Source organism: Sander vitreus, chromosome 16 (assembly GCF_031162955.1).
Source record: "Sander vitreus isolate 19-12246 chromosome 16, sanVit1, whole genome shotgun sequence".
NCBI lineage: Eukaryota > Metazoa > Chordata > Actinopteri > Perciformes > Percidae > Sander > Sander vitreus.
Window position 1 is genome coordinate 29,745,122 of NC_135870.1, and position 26,567 is coordinate 29,771,688.

General features: G+C 42.3%; 1 protein-coding gene across 1 annotated transcript in view; it reads left to right on the forward strand.

Annotated features, from left to right (window-relative positions):
- tln1 (talin 1) overlaps window positions 1–26,567 on the forward strand; it is a 110,434-nt gene that overhangs the window by 17,147 nt on the left and 66,720 nt on the right. Inside the window, exons 2-11 of the mRNA XM_078272017.1 lie at window positions 4,300–4,372; window positions 11,949–12,111; window positions 14,140–14,237; window positions 15,575–15,704; window positions 16,780–16,932; window positions 17,680–17,822; window positions 21,386–21,513; window positions 21,867–21,927; window positions 23,229–23,333; window positions 24,914–25,069. Coding sequence (XP_078128143.1) covers window positions 11,982–12,111; window positions 14,140–14,237; window positions 15,575–15,704; window positions 16,780–16,932; window positions 17,680–17,822; window positions 21,386–21,513; window positions 21,867–21,927; window positions 23,229–23,333; window positions 24,914–25,069 — 1,104 coding nt within the window. The 5' untranslated portion in view covers window positions 4,300–4,372; window positions 11,949–11,981. The remainder of the gene's footprint in view (window positions 1–4,299; window positions 4,373–11,948; window positions 12,112–14,139; window positions 14,238–15,574; window positions 15,705–16,779; window positions 16,933–17,679; window positions 17,823–21,385; window positions 21,514–21,866; window positions 21,928–23,228; window positions 23,334–24,913; window positions 25,070–26,567) is intronic.

The following is a 26,567-nucleotide window of genomic DNA, read 5'->3' on the forward strand; positions in this document are numbered from 1 at the left end:
ATTTTGTCACTTATTCAGAGCAGTAGGCTAGTTGGAACCAGTTACCTCCAGGATCCGTGCTAGGCTAAGCTACCGGTGGAGCCGTCAGACAGAGTTACAACACGCACGGAGATGAGAAGGGTATGTATGGACTTGTCTAATTCTGGGGGTTACCATGAGTAAGCTAAAGTCCCAATAAATCGGCGTGTTCCTTTTAAACCAATCCCAACGGTCTTGGGAGGCGCTAAGCTCCAGACTCAGTGACGGTGGCTCTGCTAAATAGTCTCGGGGAGGAACTTGTTTTGGTGGAACATTTGCAACACACAAACCAAAACGCTGAATACAAGTTAACTGTTGACACAATACAGTAAGGCAAGCTATTTGGTCCACAGCAATCCCCCCAATCGCTCCCAAAACGTCCCAGTTAGAGAGGAAATGCCTGATACAGGATGTTGACAGTGTTTTCAGTTATGAGGGCCCGCAGCAGCAGCAGTGCACATATTGGGAAGTGAAACAAGAAACCTAAAAATGTTTGACTAAATCTGGACTACCCTAATACAAGTTTACTTGTGTATCATGGCGCAGGGTGTGCAGTGACTGCGAGTCAGTATTGTTCTGCTACAGCAGGGCTGCCGTTGGCCTTTGGCCCTCATCATACAGGATGTTTGAATGCGGCTGGGAACCGAGACAGAGCGCGTTGGTTGCAAAGAGCTGTATGTACTCTGCAGCACTGTGAACTCATGGTGAACCATGCTTCACCACAGCTTGTTTGACTTCTGCCTTCTGCTTTACTTCTATACTTGTAGTGGAAGGAGAACACCGGTGTTCTTTTAACCTTTTGTCATTGGCAACAGATCTCGGGACATACAAAGTATCTGATATATATGGGGCTGCAACTTTTGATTATTATTTGTTAATTAATTATTTTTTTTAATCACATTTTTGTACAGCCAAAGAAAATGTCTTGGTTTGTTCTAGGGCTGCAAAATATATATATATATATTTTTTTATCGTCATCGCAATATCAACTGGCGCAATATACACATTGCGAAAATCTGCAACAAATCGCAATAGACACAAAACGCAGTAGAAAGCTGCACAATACAATGTAACTGTCATTTTTTTGTGTTGTCTTTTTATATTCAATATAATGTTATGTATTTGTTCAATAGAGGAATGTTGTTAGTGATTTTCTTTCATTTTGTTTAAAATTCAAAAACAGTGCGATGTATTTTAGCAGAATACTAAAAAGCAGCAGAAATGCAGAACTGAGTACATTTTAATATCTGTTTTATTTATTTATTGCAAGTAATATCGTTCTCGCAATAATTTCCTTATATCGTGCAGCCGTAGTTGGTTCAGCCAACACATGCGTGGACCGCACTGTGAGCTTCAGGCATCGGGTGACCGAAGAGACTGTAACAGTAACACATGCTGTACTTCTCAGCCCTGGAGAGCAGAAAGTAAAATGTGTTGCTCTGCATATTACGATAAGAAGTTATTGTAATAATCCTCTGGTTGTTGTTCGACGGTTCCCCCTACGCTTTAGACAAAAACCGAGTCTGGCCTGAAGGACATGAGGCGAGAGATAGAGTATCTGACTGCTGACAGGACAGAATGACAGTTGACTGCTGTCACTGTACAGAGGAAGTGTGGACTGGAGTGACAGGAAGTGGGCAAGTTAGCTGAGAAAGGTCTTCAAGCACTGGTGATGTAGCTGCTAGGAGCCAATACTCGATGTTTAATGTATATGCAGACCTTTGTTGCTGAGTCTGAAAGGACTCTTTTTGTCCATGCATTGAACACAAAGCAACAGTTCATCCACATCCAGATCTAAATGGGTTTACGGCCTGCACGATGTGAGGAGAATCTGCAAACAAATATTGAAGTGTGCATATTAGTGCATATTAGCTACACATTTCCTATGCGAGCCTTGTTGTCTTTAAATTATGAACTGGGTTGTAATTGAATATTTTGCTGACGCACGTGTGTGTGGGTGTGTGGGTGTGGATGTGGGTGTCAGCCTGACAGAGCAGGAGAGAGGCTGCAGCGCGATGATGCGTAAAAATGTTGTTTTCAGTCGTGTATAAATGTGTCGCATTATTCGGGTGCTCATGTCATCCAAACTTCTCCTTATAAAACTCAAGAGTTGGAGTGAGTAGACCTCCAGGCCGTGACCCCAATCGGACCCCAACATGCACACGCCGACACAGATGGTGAAGTTAAAAAGCCTCACACGCACGTGAACGTTGGCTGATATCTTGTTGTCAGATTTTTAAAACCTTTAAACATCAGTATGTGATTATTTGCCAGAGGAGCTTTGCTGTGCAAGGAATTTGCCATGGTGCTTATTTATCATGTCTTGTCTCATACTGTTCAACACAGTACACTAATGAATGCTTTTCTTTCAAACTCAGCCTCAGTATTGTTTTCTAGGGTTTCTTTTGTCAAACGGATTGTGATTTGCTGCTGTGGACTTTAGTGCACTCTTCCTCATTTCTCAGTAATTACTGTTGTGACTCGGGACTTCCTCTTTCAGGCAGGGTGGGATGGGAAGTATTCGCAGTATATTGCATTTACGGAAGTGTCTAGGCTTTCTCTCAGTCTGTATTGATACTTATCAAACTGGAAGAGTGGAGCAGTGAAGTACTTATTTTTAAAAATAATAACATGGAAGATAATAATATGAAAGACAACCAATGTAACATAACAGACCTGAATGAGCTTTAAATGCATGAGACCCCTCTTATCTTTCCTTAAGCCAAACAAACTGTCCTTACATTCACTGCAGACAGGATACACTGCTCCCTGCTGAATCATAGCTGGGAGTTTACAGATGGAATGCCCTTTTATGGCATTGAAGGGCTTTTTAAAACAGGAAATGACATCAGCACATCTGAGAGGGATCTCACAAGAACCCTGTCACACCAAAGTAGAGTTTGTGAAGACGTTGTTTCATCAGTGACTGATGAGAGTCCCCAAACAAAATGACCATCAGAGAGAAGCTCCTCCTAGCACTGCTGTGTTTCAGCATGTTGGGCTGAGTGTTGCAGCCTGAGGCCTGAAGTGCGTTCAAACATGTTCTCGCGGAGAAATCCAGAGGCAGCCAGTAAAATATTTGCGAGAACTGACTTATGGGTATGGATTTTGCAATATCTGTCATTACCGTGATAAACACACACAGAGGAGATCTTCCTGCCACAGCACCCAGTGAACTATTTCACACCCAGGCAGGTTATAGCAAGTCCACAAATTCCACTTTTCCACTTTATTTATCCTTAGAAAAGGAAATTTAGTGTGCAGCAGGATGTCTAAAACACATACACAGAAAAAAAGCACCACCAGATGCCAACAACATTGTAAACACAACACAGGACACACATTAATGGAGACACTTCAAAACCAATGACAGAATCCAATTGGACTGTACACAGGTAAATCTGTCATAATCAGGACTAAATAAATAAATAATCACATACTGTATACACATTGGCTGGCACGTTTAGTTCTTAATTTTTTATACTGTTTATTGCTCCCCAGTGGGGGAAGTTACAATTTACACTCTGTTTGTTAGAAATCACTACACACAGGCCTGAAATACACACACACATGCTCAGGGGAGGGGGGGGTACGTTACGGTGCCTTGCTCAAGAGCACCTGGCAGTGCCCAGGAGGTGAACTGGCATCTCTCCAGCTACCAGTCCACACTCTGTACTTTGGTCCGTACTGGGACTTGAACCAGTGACCCTCCGGTTCCCAACCCAACTCCCTACGGACTACGAGCTACTGCCACCTCCTAGGTAGCCTAAAATGGCGACCTGAGGGGAGCAGATTAAACTCCCCAGAGAGTGGGTGATCAGGCCAGTTTATGATGTGGTTAGCCTTACCCCTGACCCGTTTATCATATATATGTTGCAGCTGTACCCCAACCACTTTAGACGCTACGTTTACCAGCTTTTTTAGCTTACGCTTGTAATACAATACAATACAACATGTCTAGACTGATTCAATAAATCCCAGGTCAAACAAAGCCATCACCAGAGTCCTGCACACGCTGAATGATTTCATCTTCCTCAAGAAGAAAAGTCTCTGTTGGGCCTTTTTACAGGCAGCATCTGTGTTGCTATCAATGATGTAGTATATAGAATATGAAGTATTCAGATCCTATGCTATGACTGTGTAAATCTAACTCTTGAGGAAAGTTCTGGTTGAATTTGTAAGAAATTGCAAGCTCACAAATTGCTGGAGGGTCTGACTATTGTGTTGTGATTGGTCATTACATCATAATGATGGTAACCTGGTCTGTTTCCTTTTCTTCAGCCAGAGAGAAAAACCCAAAGGCCATCATCTGACTGGGCAGGAGGGCTGTCACTCAAACACCGCTTTACATCAGGTATTTACTTCACTCGCCTCCTCTCGACGTCGACTACACTGAAGTAGATATTAATGCACTGAAAGTCAGCAAGTGATCCGAGATGATTCCAATCCTTACACTTAGCAGTATCTCTCGATTTTGTTCACCAAATGACGTATTAGAATCAACAGCGAGTCACAGATAACAAATATCTCAGCATTTGTAAAATAGAAATATATGATATTTGATCAGAATACAGCGTAGAAGAAGAACCTGCTTAGAAATATAGGAACTATTGGATAGGTTAGAATAGCACAATGTCATTCTAAATAAAACATCTAGGGCTGTCAAACGATTAATTGTTTTTTACTCGCGATTAATCGTTACATTTCTATAGTTAATCGCGATTAATCACATGTTTTATCACATGATTAAAATTCTATTATTTTGCATTTCAGAACAGTTTTTAAGTCCATAATAACAATGGAAAGCCATTATTACCAGTGGATCTTGACTGGGAATCAAATGAATGCAAAGAAAATGACTTTATGAACTTGATTTTAAGATTTGTATTTGTTTATTATTTATTTATTTATTGTAAACTAAAGAAAACTGTGTGAATCTAGTCACACATTTGAATCTAGAGTCAATATTAGGGTTGGGTATAACTATAACAATAACTTATTTCACTAGTAAATAACTGTTGAACGATAAAAACAACCACCAGATTGGAAATGGACATTTAACAACAACTTTGAATGCACCACGAGGCTGTAGGTTACCAGTTTCATTGAACGCACCGTCTGTGTTTTTCCGACAACAGCAGCTGCAGATTGTTACATCCCGGTGTTGAATCCTCTACAGTGAAACACAGTCACACTTTACACCGTTTAGCGTTAGCTGTCAGCATTTTAACCGTGTTTAATCCAGCTACTAGCTAGTGGTAGGCTAACGTTAGCTGCTGTCGAGTGTAGTGTTAACTAGCTAGCGGTAGGCTAACGTTAGCTGCTGTTGAGTATAGTGTTAACTAGCGTCACGTACAGCGATGTTTCTGTTTCCTGTAACGTCTGTTTCAGAGCATCAGAGAGAAGAGCAGACATATCAGTGGCACCAGAATGAGGCACCGACATCCGCGTTGATATTCCTGCAGCAGCAGGATGTTACGAGGAAGTACGGCAAAATAGTATCCTGTTAGGCACGACGCAAAGCCGAGTGAAGTGAAAATAAATTACTAAATGGTGGCATGCAATTAATACGATTTAAAAAAAATAAATAAAAAATGAACGCGTTATGCTCGGCCCTTAATCGCATCGCGATTAACGCGTTAATGCTGACAGCCCTAAAAACATCACATTCATTATTAATTTCACTTGTTTTCATTTTAAACAATATCCAAATACAATACACATTTTCTGTAGGCTCAGTCTACCACAGAAAAAATGTCAGTGCTGAAGTCATGGAACCATTAATGGTCATGTGACAAAGGCTGGGAAGATTGGCAGAACAGGAGCCAAGTGACAGTACTGTGATCCAATGGAAATCACAATTTTCAGATTGACAGCACTCTAGTCCGGTGGATTGGGGGCGGGCGCAATCATATTGACTCCATATTTGCCAAGAAAAAGGCAGTTTTCCTGCATATTAAGTCCACTGTTGTCTGTTACTACATTACCCAGCATTCATTTTGATCACTGTATCCTGAGATCTGATCCCCTGCCAGCTACACACCACATCCGCCTGTCACCAAGGAGGGAGCCAGAAAAAGCAGGAGGAGCGGAGGGCGATATGGTGTCAGCAGGATGCAAGGCTGAGGGTGTCGGCGTGTCTGTGTTGTGATATTTAATCTCTCTGAGCTCTGATGCCAACACATGCCGTGCTGCTTTCTGCTGTCACTCTGCAGCTAAGCTGTCATCTCCAAACAGCTTTATAAAGACACCCGCTCCTAGGATTGGGCATTGAGAACCGGCTCTAACTTGGAACCAACAATAGAATCGTTGTTTTTTTTTTTTTTTTTTTTAAATTGGAATCGTTTCGAAAATTTGGTTTTGAATCAGATCATCGGTTCCAAATTTAGTTTTGGTTTTCCGTAGCGGCGCTCTAGTGCAGTCATTCCCAGACTGGTCCGTGGACCACTAGTGGTCCGTGAGGGTACTGCAGGTGGTCCGTGGAAAAGCAAAATAAAATATAAAATAATAGTTTTTTAACATTCATTTTACCAGGAAATTCCCATTAAGAATATGTGACTTATGATTTGTAAAACTCTGAAGATTAATGATCCCCTAAAATCGCCAAAGGTTTTGGAATTTTGACTATATCCAAGGGTTCTTATTACTGTATAGATGTAATACTCCATTGTTATTGTTATTCAAATGAACCTGATTCTGCCCTCGGGCGCTTGAGTGAGTAAATAAATAAAATGTGTGTGTGCAGTAAACTTTCTTTTAACAAGCCTGTTGTACTGATGCGACGACCAGTTCTAGTTTTATTGCTAGTAGGCCTATTAAGAGGTGCAGATTAATTCAGGTAGGACTGTGGACATATTTTATGTGTATTATGAGGTAGTCCGCGAAAATTCTTGATTACAAATAGTGGTCCACGCACAAAAAGTTAAAAAAATCCCTACTCTAGTGTGACTTTATTTGACGTTGAAAAAGCCAGGTAAAACTGTAACTCACCACTGAATCAATAGAATTTCCTCTTATCTGTGAAATAAGCCTTTCACGTGTCAACTCCACCCCTCAGAAGAATCAGAATCGATAAGATCCAGAAACGAAAAGAAGAATTGGAATCAGAATTGTTCAAATTAAAACCATGGCCAACCCTACCCACTCCTTCTTAAAGTATTCTTAGGATACACAACCTTTCAGTCCCTTCAGGAACTAGCAGAGGTTTTGTACTTATTGCAGCCCAACTCAAGACTCTATTTGCACCTACTTTTCTAAAACGTAGAAGTCAAATGTGCCAGCTCTTTTTTTTGTCTTACACGTCGCTCGTTGTCGTGGTTTTCACAGCCCACAACACCGTTGACTGTTACAGTCTCAACACTCTTATCATCCTCGTTTCCAGCAGCTGTTTAGAGCGAGAAAGCTCTGATAAACAAACTGTACACTACCTGCCCAGCACCAATCGACAGACAGACTCCCTTAGAGACTAGCTGCTGAACAAAGTGGAGCGTCTGGCAGGTAACCGGCCAGCATAGAGTTGGTGGAGACTGTGGAAGAACAAGTTCTCTCAGGTCCAATTCAGTGGCTGGTTCAGATGAGTTTCATTCACTGCGCAGTGGAGGCAGAAGTTCACTAGAACGATGACCAGAATGAGTCTCTGACCAGAGGTTCATACACGGTTACAGGAAGCAACAGAATAAACAAAAGCTGAGAAGACATTCAACTCACAAGTCTGTCTGAGGCCACGTCCACACGTACCAAAACCATGTTTTTTTTTGGTTTTTTTACCTGTCTTCCCTGGATTCGTTTCAAGGATTTTTGCATCCATACGGATCCAGGTGTGAATGACTCAACGCGCTATATATTCATATTCACAATATTCATATATCCATTCATACAGAAATTCACCAAAACACAGAGAAGAAGAGTTAACTTCCCATCATAACATGACTAGCTAGACTAACGTTCTCTTAATACATCCATGGACTATAATAACTTTCAACACTCCTCATTTTATAAAGGCCGCTAACGTTAGCTCTGCTAATTAGCTAACATCGGCAGTCAAACAAACATCAATGATCCAATGTCTTTTTGTTAATCTACACGTTTTTCTTGCACTAGCTTTTCTACAATAAGCCGTGGTAAAAGTTACTATAATCCGTTCAAGGAGTTGATAAGCAGACAGATTAGCTAGCTAGCTTCCACTTTATAAACAGCTAGCTAACCATAGCAGCTAACGTTAACGTTACGTCGCTGCTGTAGCAGTCAGCTACTTTAGCGGTCAGCTACTTTAGCAATGTTTAACGTTAGCTACATAACGTTAGCAATATATCTTGTGTAGAATCCAGGACCGGCAGAGCAGAGGGAAGTGTCAGGGAGCAGAGACAAACTATTTAGCTAGATGAAGTGAGCTGGTTTAACCATTGAGATGGGATATGCTCGCTTAGCTTCACCGCAGTCGTGTGTGGCCGTGCACTAGTGCGGGACTGCGGGTAAGAGGTCGAAGGGTGTGGCGATGACATCATCGATACAGAAGGAATCACTTCACATGGGTAGGCACTTGTAATGACATTTAGAACATGTTAAGAGGCTTAAAACACGTTTAAAACCTGCCCTGTTTCAGCCTCCTGGGTGCTAACTCTAGCAGGAGGATAACACGGTGTAGGCAGCACCGATTGTTTTAGTTTTTCTCACTACTGACAGCACTCCACATGTACAAACAACAGAGCTACGGGCTGAAATCGACCGGAATTCTCCTTTAAATAGTTTTAGCACAGTCGAAATATCATACAGAACAGTAGGAGTTTGATCAGAGAATAAAAGGAGAGTGTGTGTAACGTTCCGTTTCTTTACATTGTGGTTTGGTAAAAATGACACTCCTTTCTGGTGGATAACGTACGTTATACCCCCAATCTGTACAATGCGCATAAAATGCATGACTATTTTATATTAATGAACGTCCGTTACATTAAAGCCATTGCCAAATGAATTGATACAAAGCTTATTAAGCCTATCCGCTCCACAAAACTCTTTCTGTATTTCTCAGTATGGCTATGTTTAGAAAATGGTGTAGCATGCAGCAGCTCAAGTGATGAGTTTTACGTCACCGCTAAGAAAGAACAGCAGCAGCGTTCAGCTTTGGACATTCCAGTACCACCATTTACAAATCTCCCCGTACAAGTAAAGGTCCTGCATTTCAAATCTTACTTAGGTAAAAGTACAAGTGCTCATCACGCGAAAGAACAGTTCCTGTCCGTCTTATAATTATCCTGTACGTAGTATTATTTCATTAATATCGCTGTGAGTTGCATTAAAAAGTTGCAGCTGGTCGAGCTAATTGACCTTTTTTCTTTCTACATACCGTTGTTGGATTGTTTAACCTACAATAATGTAACATATTTGACATAACTGATCATATTTTCTGCATGTATAGTTGATGAATAAACTTGTGAATGAATGATGAATAAATACATTTCAACCACTGGGAATAGTTTGAGCACATTGTCAGCCCTGGTTCATTCAGCTCAGAGCAGCAGAGGAAATGGGATCACCCCTCTCTCTTTTTCTAGTTTGGTCCTTTTGAGACCAGATTCAGTTTGTAACATGTCACAGCCTGCTATGTAGTTAGACAGTGCTGTGACAAACAACACCAGGTTCAAAATGGGGACTCCTATCTAGCTGAAGCATGTTCGGTTTTGCCCACAATAAATAACATAACTAGTCTTTCTTTAGGGCCAGCCAGTTTGTAATGCATTAACCACAATGTGCAGTGCATAGACAGCACAGCTACAGCATTGAATACGTTTCCTGTCTGAGCTGCGTTTCTCAGTTCTCTGGTTTCTTGTAATTATGTAAAAATAATTGGAGTTTCTTATTTTATAGCCAGCTTCACACTGTACTGAGAAATGTAAGAAAATAATTAGAAAAATCCCCTCAGTTCTGCGTCAGGATCAGTCCTCATCCATTTTTAGTCACGGTCCGACAGTGACTACCATTCACTGCATTCATTTAATTTAACTCGGGTCAGGCAGTCTATGATTTATGGTGCCATTGACCCTACCTGTGACAGATGTGGACAGGCACCTGCTAGCAGGGGCGACAGACTCAGGCCCCCAGGAAGTGCACCAAGCTTTGAAGCCAATTAAACACAGCGGCCAAACGGTGGAATTACAACTTCCGTGTCGCTGATGTGATGCCATAGGGCCCAAAAAAACCCTTTCCCATAGACTTACATGGTGAAAGAAATGTCCGTAAATCAGTGGATACATTTTTTGGAGCGTCACAACCTGACGACATTTGGAAAGTCTAGAAGAGCCGCCTGATTAAATCATTTAATCCCCAATTAAAGGTGCAGTAGGTAAGACTTCTAAAACTACCTTTCTGTCCTATTAGCTGAAACTGACCCTATGTTCTAGTAGAACTACATGAAGCAGGTCATTAAAATAAATCCAGCTCCTCTGGTACCACCTACAGCCTGTAGTGAGATTTGCAAAAACCCACAGCTCCCTGTTCAGATGCACCAATCTTTAGCTTTAGCGGAAAGGGGGGGGGAGGGACTGAGAAGTTGTCGATGTTCAAATTCTTTGGCTAAGTCCTGGATATTGACAAGCCTACCTACAGCACCTTTAAGTTAGCGGAGCGCTAAACTGGAAGTAGCCGGCTCGGCCAGCGAAGGTATCTTGTGCGCTGTCGACTACGGGCCCCATAGTGCTGAAGCAGCGCCGATCATCCGGGGCATTTTATACGCAGGAAGTTGACCTTTTTTGTCCATATGCGCCACTGAGCAACTCTCATAGGAAGGAACGGGGCTCCGCCTCGAATGCTGTATCCAGTGTTTTTTTTATACATCCGTGGTAAGACGGAGTACACAGTACAAGGTGACTGAGTACACTGGGCCGTCGTGTGAGGAGAGTGATTCTGCAATAAATAGCTGTTGATTTGGTAAGGGGCCCGTACAGAATGCCTATGTAAAGGGTCCAGAATTGAGTGCTACTGATGCCCATATGTTTTGGTCGTGCCGTCCTTTTTCAGAATTACTGGTCTGAAATGTTTAGCACCACATCCCAAACCATCAAAATCCCAGTTGAACCAACTGCTATCATATCACAGCCCTATTTGGAGTCCTTCCCCTAACTCTGTCACTCTTAAAAATACAAAACAGACTTTGTAGACTCTTTGACTCCCTCAGCCAGATGCGGGAGTGTTAGTACTTAACAGCAGCCCTGCTGTATATCACAGCGGTACCGTTCGTCAGCCCTACATATCCCATAAGCACTGAATATAGCACCGTTTTCTGCATGTGTTGTGTTTAATAGCACTGCAGAGAAATACTTGTCGTCTGTCAGCGCATATTAGGTTTGCTAATGCTAACGCAGCCAGCACTGTGTAAGAGGCAAAAACTGGGGCCACGGATGAGTCTTTCCTATTACATCCCAGTTAGGGAGGGGCCAGAGAATTTGGCTGAACTAAACGTTCAAATCCAAGCAAACGCACACAAACTAATATATATGTTTAATATGTTTCTGTTGGGAAAATCCCCTGTATTAACATCATATTTCAACAAAAACCTGTGTGATCATGTGAACGGTGTCTTTAAAAGGACTAGGGTTGGGTCAGAACTGTTGATGTTGACACAGTGTAGGGCTGCTCGATTATGGAAACACTCATAATCTATTATTATTTTGGTCAATATTGAAATCACGATTATTTAACACTATTACCCGTTGACTTTTAGAAAGCTTTTGCATTTATTTATTGAAGTTAAACCAACAGTTTATTTATTTATCCATTCTGAAAGACCAGACAAACTTGCAAAACGTAACGTGCAAAAATAATCGTTTTTGTGATCGCCAAAATCGTTATCGCAGCCCTAACACAGCGTATGTGACATTGGGCTACATTTGTGTACGATTGATTTGTCTTGACTAACTACTCTATTGGCCGTCCTGCAGGTGTGAGTTGGGTGGAGGTGCAGAGCAGCAATCATGGTGGCCCTGTCACTAAAGATCGGCGTGGGGAACGTGGTGAAGACCATGCAGTTTGAGCCCTCCACCATGGTGTATGATGCCGGCCGCATCATCAGGGAGAGAGTTCCTGAGGCACAGCTCGGACAGCGTGAGTTCTCCCTCCCTCTGTCTCTGTCTCTCTCTGTCGACATTGCTTACATTACCGCTTGTTCCAGCGGACCACTGACCAGCATAAGGTAGCCAGTTCTATGAAGAACAAAACAATAGCACAAAAAAGACATTCTTCAGGCTTTGGAGTGGGCTGTGGGTCCAGGGGACTGATGTTTTCTCCAGATTAAATGCAAATGCACACACACACACACACACACACACACACACACACACACACACACTTTCAATGCTGGACTTTGGTTGGCCATGCGTGGATGAGAAAGAAACCAGGGTCCCAGGTTCTCAATATTCATTCTTAACAACTATTTCTGCTGCTTTTTGGGATCTGTGCAGCTGCAGCTGTCTGGAGAAGCTATCTGAAAATGCATGCCGTTACACCCATTTTTTAACTATATTTTGAAACAATTTCACGTCTTCCCCCTCTCTATGACGACATAACTTTAGAATAACTCTAAACACTTGTGCCTTTTGACGAGGTCCAACAACACTTCTAATGAACTACAGTACTACTTTTCTAGCATAACCCAACCCTTATCCAAGCCAGGTGGTTTCTTGTTTCGCAGATTGCTGCATTAGATTAAGCAGCAGCTTTGCACTCCTCGTATTGTCTTTATACGTATGAAAACCTTTTGAAAACCAACAGCACTCAGTTGGACGGTAGGGGATAGTGGAGGAGGAAAGCTGCATATTCAGCAGGCTTCTGCAACTGTCTGTGGATGATAAGGAGCCCTGATCTACAAATAATTCCCACTGTTATACTTATATACTATCTATCTGTCGTCTATGTGGGACCTGGAGTTGGGGTGAAAATGTAAAAAATAAGCCCTTTTATGTTTATTGTAACATTTCCTGTGAAATCAATAAAAACATTTTATTTATATATATACACAAATACAACTTTTAAAGGCCCTGAACACCCACACAGGTGTTTCCAGTTAACCTGGCTGATTAGCCCTCTTCCCAGGATTTCCCAGTATTTACTGTGTGTGTGTGTGTATGTGTGTGTATATATATATATATATATGTCAAATTATTTCCAGATTTTCTCATACACCCCCAATTAGTTTTTTAATATAAATGTTAATCTCTCCTTGGACATAACATTGCGCCATATTCTTGATCCAAGCACTGATTGTAAGTGCCTCCATTTTCTTCCAGGTGAGAGCTCCAGTCCTTTTTGCCTGTAGTATAGCACAGATAAGCACATTTACAGTAGTCGCATATGAGCATTTCAAGAAGCACATATTGATTCTTTTCACATGTAAATGACTTTTAGGAATAACAACAACAGCAACAAAGACTTCATAGGTCAAAAACGTGTCCAACATACTAAAAGGCAATCACTTCCTAAAGACAGTGAACATGTGGAAGTTAAAGTGAAACATCGGAGTGTAGAATTAGTACAAAGCAACCCTAGGGCCATGGCGTGGAATGTCTAAAAGCAGATGAATTGTGGCCTTGCTACCTTTTGTCTCGGAGATTACAGGCTCTGCAGACGAGCTGCACTTAAAATTGTCACTGTAAACTGAGAATAGCCCTCTGCTCCACAGATGCATCAGCTGGCATGCAGAGTTACAGTATGTCTTATTACATAAGCGCTTTCAACAGCAGCTCTCTGCGTTACTTGTTCAATGTGGAAGTCATTTCACATTTAGAAAGAAGAAGTCAAAGAGTTAAAGCCAGTATCCCTGACTTGCCTAATTCAACATCTTGATTTAACCCTCCAGCATATGAAATGGTCCACTTCTCCTGTCTTAACCTCAAGAGACAAGTGGTCACATTTTGAAATGTGTAACCTGATATGTTTGGAGCAGATGTATGTGTTTGAACAGGCGTACGGAGACCATCCAGAGACCCACTGGCCTAGTTTAACATTTTTAAAGTAACATCCAGCGCAGGTACTTGAGACAATAATAGCTCAAAAGTCACTGAATGTCCACATGTGCATGTATGCCAAGAAACACACTTCCAGTGACTCACTCAGTATTTCTGATTCCTTCCGCAGCCAATGACTATGGGCTGTTTCTGTCTGATGAAGACCCAAAGAAAGGCATCTGGCTGGAGGCAGGAAAAGCCCTGGACTACTACATGTTGAGGAATGGGGTGAGTCACACACACTGCACATCACAAAATGTTACAAATACCTAACTGCTAGCACACAAACAGCCTCCCAAAAGGACAGAGTCCTGTACAAACCACTTAGTTTTTTTTGATTGAGCATGTTAATATGCACACAGTGAATGTGAATGTGAACATCCATACACGTGTGAACCAGAACGCCCTCTTTTGTGTTCTACAACATATGAATAAAAAACAAAAGTAACAACTGTAACTAAAATACAATAACAATAAACAACAATTAAACAATAACTAAATAATAAAAAAAATAAAGATGTAGCAAATACACTCATCCTGATGATGATGATTAATGTGAGTATGTTCTAGTGTCTTCTCTCCCCTGGGACAGGACACTGAATATCTTTTGAGTTGTGGACTAAACAAGACATTTGAGGACGTCATCTTGGGCTTTTTGGGAAACACTGATCCACATTTTTCACCATTTTCTGACATTTTAGAGACCAAGCAACTAATCTATTCATCCAGAGAAATATGCAAAAAATATTCACATATTCACAAGCTGCAATCAGAAAATGGTTACTTTTTTTCATAAGAATTACTCAACGATTATCAAAATAGTTGCAGATTTAATAGTTGACAACTAAACAGTAAATGAATATATATTTGCAGCTCTAAGTTAAAGTATTCCAAGTCAATTCTGCAATATGTGCCAGACATACAGAGCAATTGAAAATAAGTTTCTCTGCGACCCACGGTGCAACAAGGACACGTACAACAAGTATAATATAAAAGATAAGAAATATATACAAATAAAGTTAAAAAAGATAAGTAATATGTACAAATAAGATATAGAAAGTAGTAATAAACACAATACAGTAATACATTCTAAATGGTGTAAATGTAAGGCAACATCAAACAGTACAGAAAACTAAAGATGAAGATATTTGAAATGTGCAATATAAAGGAAGAGTTTTTATGTATTTATGTTTTAAGCATTATTTAAGCAAGTATTTAGTTTGCAGTAGAGTGACTTTGCTCCAGAAACAGACATGGTTCTGAAATGCCTATTCTCAGCGCCTAGTAAGACCCTTTTCCACCAAGATTCCAACAACTCTCTTTGCGCTGCCTCATTTTAATGAATCTCCTACCTGTTCCTAAAATACTAAGGAAAATACCAAACTGTCGGCGAGCTGCTTCTGCTGGTCGCTGCGCCGCCAAGGAAATAGGGCCCAAAACTAACAATGTCTTGTTTGACGGAGACTTGGTCGATTTATCTCTGTGTATTCTGGATAATAGAAGCCTGAAAGATCTATCAGGCATTTTGACATGGTGTAACCCAGACGTGTCTCCTCTGTCATCAGGACACTCTGGAGTACAAGAAGAAGCAGAGGCCTCTGAAGATCCGCATGCTGGACGGCACGGTGAAGACCGTCATGGTGGACGACTCCAAGATCGTCAGTGACATGCTCATGACCATCTGCGCTAGAATAGGTCAGCTCTGCCGCACACCGCTCACACAGCCCCTTGATAATAATGCCTACCTATTGTAGGACTGGATCTGAATATTTGTTCGATTGGTAGGTGTTTGATTTTCAATTTTGGGATTTGAGTATTTTTTTGAAAAAAATAACTTGCCGCTGGCTAATTTATGCAGCGCTATATCCTCCGTCTTAGCCGAGAACAGATCGATGTCGAGTTCCAACGAGCAGTCTGATGTGTGTAGAGGTCTGTATGGTTATACTGTATCAGCCTGCTGTCGTTTTCAGGCCATTTGATAAAGGCAAAAAAAGATAGTATGGCCGTTCATAACGCTGCTCTGGTGAGGCGCTGGCTGAGCATTCATTCACACACACTGCGTTGGTCGCCACTCACCAGACTGTCCGGTAAAACCGCAGGTCCTTCCGTTTCTTTTGAATGCCTGCAGCAAAAAAGTTAGGCCGATTCAACTTCTGGAGAAAAGCAACCTTAAATCACCCTGCGGTCGACAGTCATGTATCCGGAGATCAGACTCGTCTGTCAGTATCGCGGCGTGAGAGTCCCGTTAACGTTACTGTAAACTAGGGATGTCCCAATCAGCTTTTTTGACCCCGGATCAGATTTTTTAAATATTGAATATCTGCCGATAGCAAGTCCCGATCCAGTACTTGTAGATGCTGAGATAATACAGCTGCACAGCGTTTTTCTGTTTACAAAAATACCTAAGTAGACAAAGTTACTAAAATATGTCCTATACTTAATTCATTTAACTTAGTGCAGGAGGTGAGTCCTCTCTCTCAACACTGTTTACCCCCACCCAAAGATTAAACCGTTTCAAGTTCCCCGCTGGACAACCAAAACTAACCTTAGTGACGCCTCTTGCGCTTAATAGTAAATCTTTGATTTTCTTCTCGTGTTTAGCGACGTCGGCTATTGGCTGATTAGTGCTCTGACGGCATTCTGCTCGTCTGTCCATTAATACAGAACAAAATATGATGTGTCTTCACTGCATGTTAACTGTCAACTTGTGCGTGTACAGCAGGGTGAGATTGAAAGTAAATGCAGTAACCTGAATCTGTTTGCGTGTCAGGCATTACAAACTACGATGAGTACTCGCTGGTGCGAGACATCGGCGAAGAGAAGAAGGAGGAGACCACGGGCACGCTGAAAAGAGACAAGACTCTGCTGAGAGACGACAAGAAGATGGAGAAGCTGAAGCAGAAGCTCCACACAGATGACGAGTGTATGACAAACGCAAGCCCCCCCACACTCACCATCTTTAGCGCACACACACACACACACAATACACACACACACACGTCACTTAGCACTACCTTAGCCCGAGTCATCACTGAGTACGTTTACTTCAACTTCAAACTTTATTGATTCCGTCCCCGAGGGGCAGTTTGTGGTGCAGCAAGGCATACGTGCAAGACAATTGGACACGCAGCACAACAAAAGGTCATGTAAACAGAATATTGTGTTTGGATATTCCGAATAAGGCCTTTTTCTGGTTAAGACATGTGGGATAGGCTGGTATTATTTGGGTTTTAGAAGCTTTCTTTGGACATGTAGGCTACTATATACAGTTCATTCAGACTCTGCGCCTCAATCTGGGGTTTTACCGCAGTTTGAGATAGTTTATGGCCTCTTGCCTGTTTACGGCTTACGGTCAGCTCTGTGCGTTGCTAAACATATTCACTGATATTTCCTCCACTCTAGAACACTAAAGGATTCTGCTAAACCAAAGGCCAGAGCGTTGCCTTTCTCTCGACACAGATCACATATTTAGTAATGAGCTGTTGGACGTTGGAGGCAAACTAAAATAAAAGCTGTATTGATTGGTTGCCGACACTATCATTGCACATGTGTATATTGTATATGCATGCAGCACTGATCAGCCATCTCAACGGTCACTTTTCCGTTAGCACATTTCACAGAGAGTAAAGAGAGCAGCGGGTCATTTGATCTGGTTGGTGTTTTTCCTCAGTGAACTGGTTGGACCATGGCAGGACGTTGAGGGAACAGGGCGTGGAGGAGACAGAGATGTTGCTGCTGAGGAGGAAGTTCTTCTACTCGGACCAGAATGTGGACTCCAGAGACCCCGTCCAGCTCAACCTGCTCTACGTACAGGTACACAAACTACAAACACACACCTTGTAAATCTCTTTGAAGCCAACCATGTAAGTCAGGAAAATGTTTCCTTTTTTTTTCATCTGCTTATTCAAGTTTAAAAGGTTAAAGGTGCCCTGCCACACAAAACCGTTTTTACTTGTATTTTGTGAAATCTGTTAGGTCCATATGTGTTTGTGTTATGTGGTGAATGTGAAAATGAACTGCTACCTCTTCTGTCAGCTCTAGCCACTGAAAAGAAATAAGCGGAGAAATCAGGCCAATTACAATAGCTGGTCAGTCTGACGTGGTGTTGCCTGAGCTCATTACTATACATGAGCTCGCCCAGTTGCGCTGGGTAAAGGATGCTGTTAGCCAGGCTCTCATTGGCTAGCTGTTAGCCAATCAGAGTCAAGCAGCTTAAGCCTGTTTTACGGTTCTGCGGAGGCTCCACGCAGAGCTTTCGCCGTAGCCTACGTAAGTGGCCTGATGTTTATACTTGTGTGCTGGTGTGTGTGTGTGTGTGTGTGTGGGAGTGTGTTAAGCTGCTTACACACCAACCAGACAGCTAACCGTCGGCAGAAAAGACAGTGGGACTGATCAGTCTCCCCGAGTTGGTCAAAAAAGTTCCTCAGAACACACCGAAGCGACGAGACATAATACGTCTCCATAACAGCAGGCGGCGCTAATCTGTATTGTCGTCCAAAAAATGAAAACCGGCAGCTGGTTGGACGAACGCCTCACGTGGGTCTGGTTTCTCCGGAAATTCAAAGACAGACTGTCATGGCGTCTCGTTCAGAATACGATCTCATATTGGACTAAAATAGTTCACTGAAACGTGTTTCTGAAAACATCTGTAGAGAGAAACAGGCCGTGCAGTTGCTGAATCTGTCTTCATTTCAGATCGACAAAGGTCAGTTTAAAAGATTTTCGTCAGATTTTGAGAGACTCTAGTCACGCTCATTCCGCTCCCCGTTTCCTGGTTAGCTCTCCACCAATCAGATGGGTCATTGAGTCTGACTGCCAGCAGTGCCCGCCCCGCCGATTATACATGTCAAATCGGCCAAAATGAAGGCCGACGGCCCCTCACACGGACGGACGACGGCACAGAACACACAGAACAGACTCGAGTCACCGACCTCACCAGACTGTCCAGCGACCGATTATTGGCTCTGTGTGTCCGGGCCTTTACTGCGAGGGAGAAGTGAGAGAGTGACGATTAGCTTCAGGTAGAGCTGGGCAATACATCGATATTATATCTATCGTGATATGAGACTAGATATCGTCTTAGATTCTGGATGTCATAATATCGTAATATAACACAAGAGTTGTCTTTCCCTGGTTTAAAAGGCTGCATTACAGATATGTCATTTTCTGAACTGACCAGACTGTTGTAACTGTTCTATTATTTGCCTTTACCCACTTAGTCATTCTATCCACATTACTGATGATTATTTATCAAAAATCTCATTGTGTAAAAATTTTGTGAGAGCACCAATAGTCAACACATCAAGGTATTTGGTCAAAAATATAGTGATATTTGATTTTCTCCATATTGCCCAGCCCTAGCTTCAGGGTGAGCAGTGACTCTAGAGTCCTAGTGAGAGAAACAAAGTGTCTCCCCTGTTCTTTCTGACCACGGTATGAAATCTGGAGCAGGAGAAGTTAACCCTCTCCTTGATTTCATGTTGTTTATGGAGAAGGAGAACCAGGAAACGAGTCGGGGAGGGGGAATGCAACGCTACCAAGCCACGGCCGACCGGCCTGCATCGCCGGGACGTGTAGTTACATTTTTGGAGAGGTGCACGTCGGGCTACGGCGTAGGGTCCGGTGTAGACACAGAGGGGTCTGCGGGGGTACGCCGTCTATTTGACGCAGAAGCCTAAAACGGCCTTTAGCTCGTTGAATATTAATGAGAACTGGCACAAATGGAGCAGAGTCTTCCTGCAGGCTTTCTATGCCACGCTAGAATGGCTTGAAACAAGGTGACCAAGACAAAAATGTCCCAGAGGCCATGGTAGAACTTCAGACATTACCACAAAGTAATGAAATACATGTGGCAGGGCACCTTTTAAGGGCTGGTAGTAGCTCAGCCTGTAGGGACTTGGCTTGGGAATCAGAGGGTCGCTGGTTCAAGTCCCCGTACGGACCAAGTAGGGAGTATGTACTGGTAGCTGGAGGGGTGCCAGGTCTTGATCAAGGCACCGAACCCCCAACCCCTCACTCAGACATCTCTCCATTAGTGCATGTATAGGTCCTGTGTAATAACTAATACAGCGTAATCATTTAATTTTCCCTTGCGGGATTAATAAAGTATGTATTCTTCTACTTAAAGAAGGTAATCATTCATTCACAAACAGATAAAAGATCTACTCTCAAACTGGACCAATCAGAGCGGAGCTGGACAACACTGTCTGGTTCTCCCACATTGGAGACAAAGCATTCCTCCACAGAAAGGACAGAAACCAATACAAACGTCAAGATAAATATTCTACAGGTACACATTAAATCCAACACGTCAAAACTACAATCAAATGTCTAGCATAAATCACATCAATCATGGATAATTAATGGGATTCATGCTGTAAATGATCCAGTTTTGCTCTGATTGGTCCAGGTTGAGAGTAGATCCTCCGTCATACAGATCACAACCACCTGAGTGATTAATGTGTTCTGAGTTTAATTAAAGTGCTCATATTATGCTCATTTTCAGGTTCATAATTGTATTTTGAGGTTGTACCAGAATAGGTTTACATGGTTTATTTTTTAAAACACACCATATATTTGTTGTTCTGCACATTGCTGCAGCTCCTCTTTTCACCCTGTGTGTTGAGTTCTCTGTTTTAGCTACAGAGTGAGACATCTCACTTCTGTTCCATCTTTGTTGGGAGTCGCACATGCTCAGTAACTAGGTAAGGACTACTAGCCAGTCAGAAGCAGAGTATGAGGGCGTGCCCTGACAGTACCTAGGTAAGGACTACTAGCCAGTCAGAAGCAGAGTATGAGGGCGTGTCCTGACAGTACCTAGGTAAGGACTACTAGCCAGTCAGAAGCAGAGTATGAGGGCGTGCCCTGACAGTAGCTAGGTAAGGACTACTAGCCAGTCAGAAGCAGAGTATGAGGGCGTGCCATGCTAGCAGCTAGGCGAGCATTATAACGTGTGTTCCAAAGTGACCACGTTTGTCTCTGAAGTAAAGGCTGGACTACAATAGAGCTGTTTGGAGCAGTTTGTGAACAGTTTTTTTGTCCCTTTGGAAGCCTATTACGTGCACAAAAAGATATATAACACAATAAAGGAAAATGAATAGCCAAAAAGCATAATATGAGCACTTTAAAAGGGAAAAAAAGAAATTAGTTCTCCAAGGTAAAAGTACATTTCCTCATAGCACAGCATTAAGACTTTTTACGACACTAGAGTCCATGGACCACATGCCTGCTTTTGTCTGTGTGCTTGTTTATTCACACATAGGGTCAGTATGATTTAAATGGGACATTTGTGCTTAACCTTTGAATAAATGTCACGTGTGTGTGTGTGTGTGTGTGTGTGTGTGTGTGTGTGTGTGTGTGTCTGTCTGTGTGTACAGGCCCGTGATGACATTCTGAATGGATCGCATCCCGTCTCCTTTGATAAGGCCTGCGAGTTTGCTGGCTATCAGTGTCAGATTCAGTTCGGCGACCACAACGAGGCCAAACACAAGCCTGGATTCTTAGAGTGAGTTCAGTTCAGACACGTTATTATTCCCAGTGGCAGCTTCCCAGTCCATACAGTCAGTTCCAAGGAACACTCCCCAAACAATAGTTAAAGATACCGTAGAAAACATGTTAAAAAGATATGGGGACAGGTTAAAAAACCTAAAAGCAACACATAAGAGACAATTAATAAAGGCAATAAACACAACACACCTATGTCTCTGTGATAGCCATCATTTAGGATGAGCATTGTTTGTGTTGAGCAGCCTTATAGCAGAAGGAATAAAAGACTTCATATTCCCATTATCATTTGACGTTTTTGTTTTGAGTAGGCTTATGTATATGGTCCTGAGCTCTTTTCTCTTTCCTCCTCAGTTTAAAGGAGTTCCTTCCCAAAGAGTACATCAAGAACAAAGGAGAGAAAAGGATCTTCCAGGTAAGCCAGTGGTCTGTGTGGAGCTGCAGGAGCTTGTCAGTGCTAATTTCACTGCCTGGCTAGATGGACAAGACTCCTTGCATGGCATCACCAGCCTAATTCACAAATGTGTGTTAGTCTGGACAGGAGGAGGGGGGGGGGCAGACATATCTGCCAGAGCAAATGAAATAATGAAAAATGATTATAGTGATACAAAAATTATCATTCCCTCAGATATCGTGAATCCAATCGCAATATCAGTCAAAATAATCGCAATTGGATATTTTGCTCATATTGTGCAGCCCTAGTATCAAGTAAATGTGCAGTAGCTAGAGTCTGCAGGTTGAACCCAAATAAATACTGCAGCTCCTCCAGACTGACAGAGGTGTACCCCCGTCTGGGTTCCCTGGCTGCTGAGGGGAGTGACGGGGGTTAACGTTTGCTGTCCGACCATGGTGGGGAAGCCGAAACAGGAAAAGCAAACAGGCAAAATATTCAGAGTTAATTTAATACCCTCTGGTAGTTAGTTTCAGGGTTATTGTCATATGCACAGTAAGGAAACATGTTTCCCTGTTCAATGAAATTCTTCCTTTGCTGTCCACAGAATGCGAAAATGTATTTTAAATGTCAAATACACAACACATAGGCATACAAAATACAACAATTTTAAAAGGCAGCGTGTGAAAAATAAAGCAACAATTAACGGTGCACGTCATGCATGTGCAAAGCGAAAAACACAGGGCTTTTATTGTGAAAGGTAAGAACGCCTTTGTCGAGGTTGAGAGGAGTAATAAAGTTTGCCGTCTACGCAGCCTTCTGTTGCTGTGTTATGATCCACTTTACGGACACAACGCAATTGTTTGATGTCGCTATTTAGTGCCAAAGTTCCGTAAAATCTATCTCGTTCCGGAAATAAAAGGACTAGCTGTGTTGCCAGTCAGAGCTGGTTAGTGTGGCTCGGCTGAGGGAAGTTTGGGTGTCCCCCCCTGCTGGAGCTGCAGCCCCCGCGACCTGACCCCGGATATGCAGATGAAGACGGACGGATGGATATTGCCGTGTAATATTCACGTTCTCTGCAAAAGTACTCATGACAGAAACGGTGTTTCGGAAAAATATATTAAATTATTCGCACAAATTAATCGCACCAAAATAATGTCCCCAGTGTGTAAAGGCCTTTTAAACTCATGTTTAGCACGAAAAAAATATGACCCTCTTATTGAAAACAGGATATACTGCTATATGCAGAACAACACAAAAATGAAGTAGTATCACAAATGTCCATAAATAATGAGATGGCACAAATTGTTTCTCTGTCCCTACAGGCACACAAAAACTGTCAGAACATGACGGAGATCGAGGCCAAAGTCAGCTATGTGAAGCTGGCGAGGTCTCTGAAAACCTACGGAGTATCATTCTTTCTGGTCAAGGTGAGAACAAGGCTACCACTCAGCACCTCTGTGTGATGGATGGCAGAACAGCGGCTTGATATTTGACATTTGAAGGCTACTGAGACATTTTAAGTGGTGACCAGTAACAGTAATCAGCTCAGTAACAGAAGAGATTTAAAGAAAACGTAGATGTCCTCTCGGTCTTTAGCCACTTCAGGTGGTAAATGAGGTAAACAGATTGCATTTATATAGTGCCTTACAACCTGCCTCTCATACACCAAGTCACAGTCCAGGCGCTGGCCTAGCCCCTTTGTGAGCAGCGTTATTAAATAGTGGACAACCCTTACTACCTCCAACTATTTGATACATTGTAGCTGCAAAGATGAATCTATTAATCGTCAACTATTTTATTATTTTTAATGATGGATAGTTTAGTCTTTGGTAGTTTTTTTTGCCGTTTTAAAATTATTATTTTTTTACGCCAAATCAGATGTTTTATATTCATGAGTTTTATATTCATATCTGGTTGGCTTGGTTCCAGGCTTAAAACTCTTTATACAAACAATTTTTTGAAAAGTCAATGAAACAACTGAACGGGGAAAAACACTTCTGGAACCAGAGCCATTAAAAAGTGGGTCACTGTTGAGCTCCATTATACAGTATATAGTGCTAGCCTTGTATGCTGTACTAGTGGGAGTTTCCAGTCTAACAGATTGCCAAAGTAGGGCTGGGCGATATGGAGAAAATCAAATATCCCAGTATTTTTGACCAAATACCTCGATATCGATACCAGAACGATATTGTAGTGTTGACTATTGGTGCTTTCACCAAATATTTACACAATGAGATTTTTGTCAGTAATGTGGATACAATGACTAAGTGGGTAAAGGCAAATAATAGAACAGTTACAACAGTCTGGTCAGTTCAGAAAATGACATCACTTTACTGCAGTGTAGCCTTTTAAACCAGGAAAAGACAACGCTTATGTCATATTACGATATCTAGTCTCATATCACGATATCGATATCCAGGTGAAACTTTTTTAAAGTTCATTTCTTCAGTGCTAAATTATGTCAAATCGGATCGGTGCAAAGACTCGCCGATGCCAGTATTTTATGCAGTGTCAGCGGCATTTCTGATATCAGTATCAGAACAACTCTAATGGGGACCACTGACGTTCTGGCTGTTTAAATCACCTGCTGCAAAACCCTCCCGTCCTGAGCCCTGCACGTCCCATGGCAGTTGTTAATGTTTCCAGTCAGGAGGATTTCTATACCTCCTTCGTAATAGTCCTTAAAAAATACAGCCTGTTCTGAGATTCCTTTACCAGGGTGGAGATGTGTGATGACCATGACATCATCATCTGTGATGATGATTCCCAGAAATCTGAAGCTCAGCTCCACTGATGTAGACAGGGGTGTGTGTCATCGCCTCCTTTTTTTCTAAAATAAATAGGGAATTGTACACAAGTTTCAGTTCATGATTTGATGGTTTGCAGGGTGTGGTTGTGTATTGTAGACACGCAGCAAACTGTTTTGTGTTAGAAACTTAAATGTAGTAACATTGCCGGTTTATTTCCAGTCAGCACATTCCAACTGTTCCCCTTACACTTCCTGCAGGAGAAAATGAAGGGCAAGAACAAGCTGGTGCCCCGTCTGTTGGGTATCACCAAGGAGTGTGTGATGAGGGTGGACGAGAAGACCAAGGAGGTGATCCAGGAGTGGAACCTGACCAACATCAAACGCTGGGCCGCCTCACCCAAGAGCTTCACCCTGGTACGTTCTCCAAGTCATTGAGCCTGAGCTGCTGCCCCAAGGGAAGCTTCAGTCACTGCGTTTACATGCAGTTTAAAAAAACGATTATATTCGGGTTAAGGCAATACCCTGATTTCTCAAACGCCACGTTAACACCTTACCCCAGTTAAAATCAGAGTTCTCATAACTAGGGCTGGGTACTTTTTAGGCACCGACCGAATTGCCTCTAAAGTATCCAGTATCGAAAAATGCCTCGTCATTCAATACCCACTATCAATACCTAAGGAGTCAATCTCATCAGCGTTAGCGAGCCAATCAGCACGCTTCTACCAAGATCTAATCATGTCTATGATTGGCTGTCTAATGTTACACGTCGTAGAGGCAGGCAGGAAAAAGTCTACGTAAGGCCGGCTACACACTGGCTGCGTGGCGTGAGCGTGTCAGCTGCGTGGCGTGTCCGTTTTTATTTCGGCTACCAACAGGTTAGAGCTTGCACACTGCCTGCGTGACACACACGTCTCAGGCGCGGCGTGTGTTTTCTATATATATATATATAGAGATAGATAGATAGATAGATGGCTAATTCCACCTGAAGCAGGTTACAGATAATGATCATTCATCTGGCGAGAGCACTGTGCTCTCCCTACGCTGTGACAAGAGTGTGTGACTGAACATTAAGTTGGTACATTTTACTAATTTCGTGGCAGGTCAGTGCAATTTGACATTGAAGAAAAACCTTTCTCCTGTTATTCTTCCTGTTCTTCCCCGCTCATGTATACGGGGAGAACTGGCAGAACCCGGTTATTCAAATACCCCGGTTACTGCTGTACATGTAAACGCAGCTGTATCAGAGCTGTGCTTACTTTCCAACCCTTACCTGTGCTAACAAAGTTTGTTTAGTGTGACAAAATGACATGATTGATTTGAGCTGCTGAAATGAGTTTCCCCTGCAGCGAGTCCTGACGTCCCAGCGCAGCTCTCTTTAGCCGTGTTGAGGCATGATTCGCTGAGATCGCACGTGATCCCCGTCGTAACTTCAACCGAATGGCTCGACGTGTGCGGTCCTGCAGGTGCTTAGAGAGCAAATTCCACTTTTAAAATCCTTGCTGTGCTCATTTATGTACATATGGTGTTGTTGGAATCATAGTGCTGCATTCAACATGCACCACATTCCTCGACGATCTAAAACTGAGACTGGGCCACTGAGACATTCTGGCACAGCCCTAAATGGTTTCAAAAACGACGTGCTAGTTGATGTGAGCCTTGAAATCCTTTGCCTGAAGAATAATACATCTCGGTTTAGTTAGTTAGTTAGTTAACAGCTGAAACTATTCTAAAGAACAACAACAATCTTTGACATTGGTCCAGTATTAAGCGAGATCACTGTAGTTGGAAGTCAGCGAAACAAGCTAAGCCCACCAGTAGGGATGTAACTACTACCAGTGTAACGGTAAACCACGATTAAAATGTTGACGATAACAATTACCGGATAACATATAATAAACACTGTTACACTTTT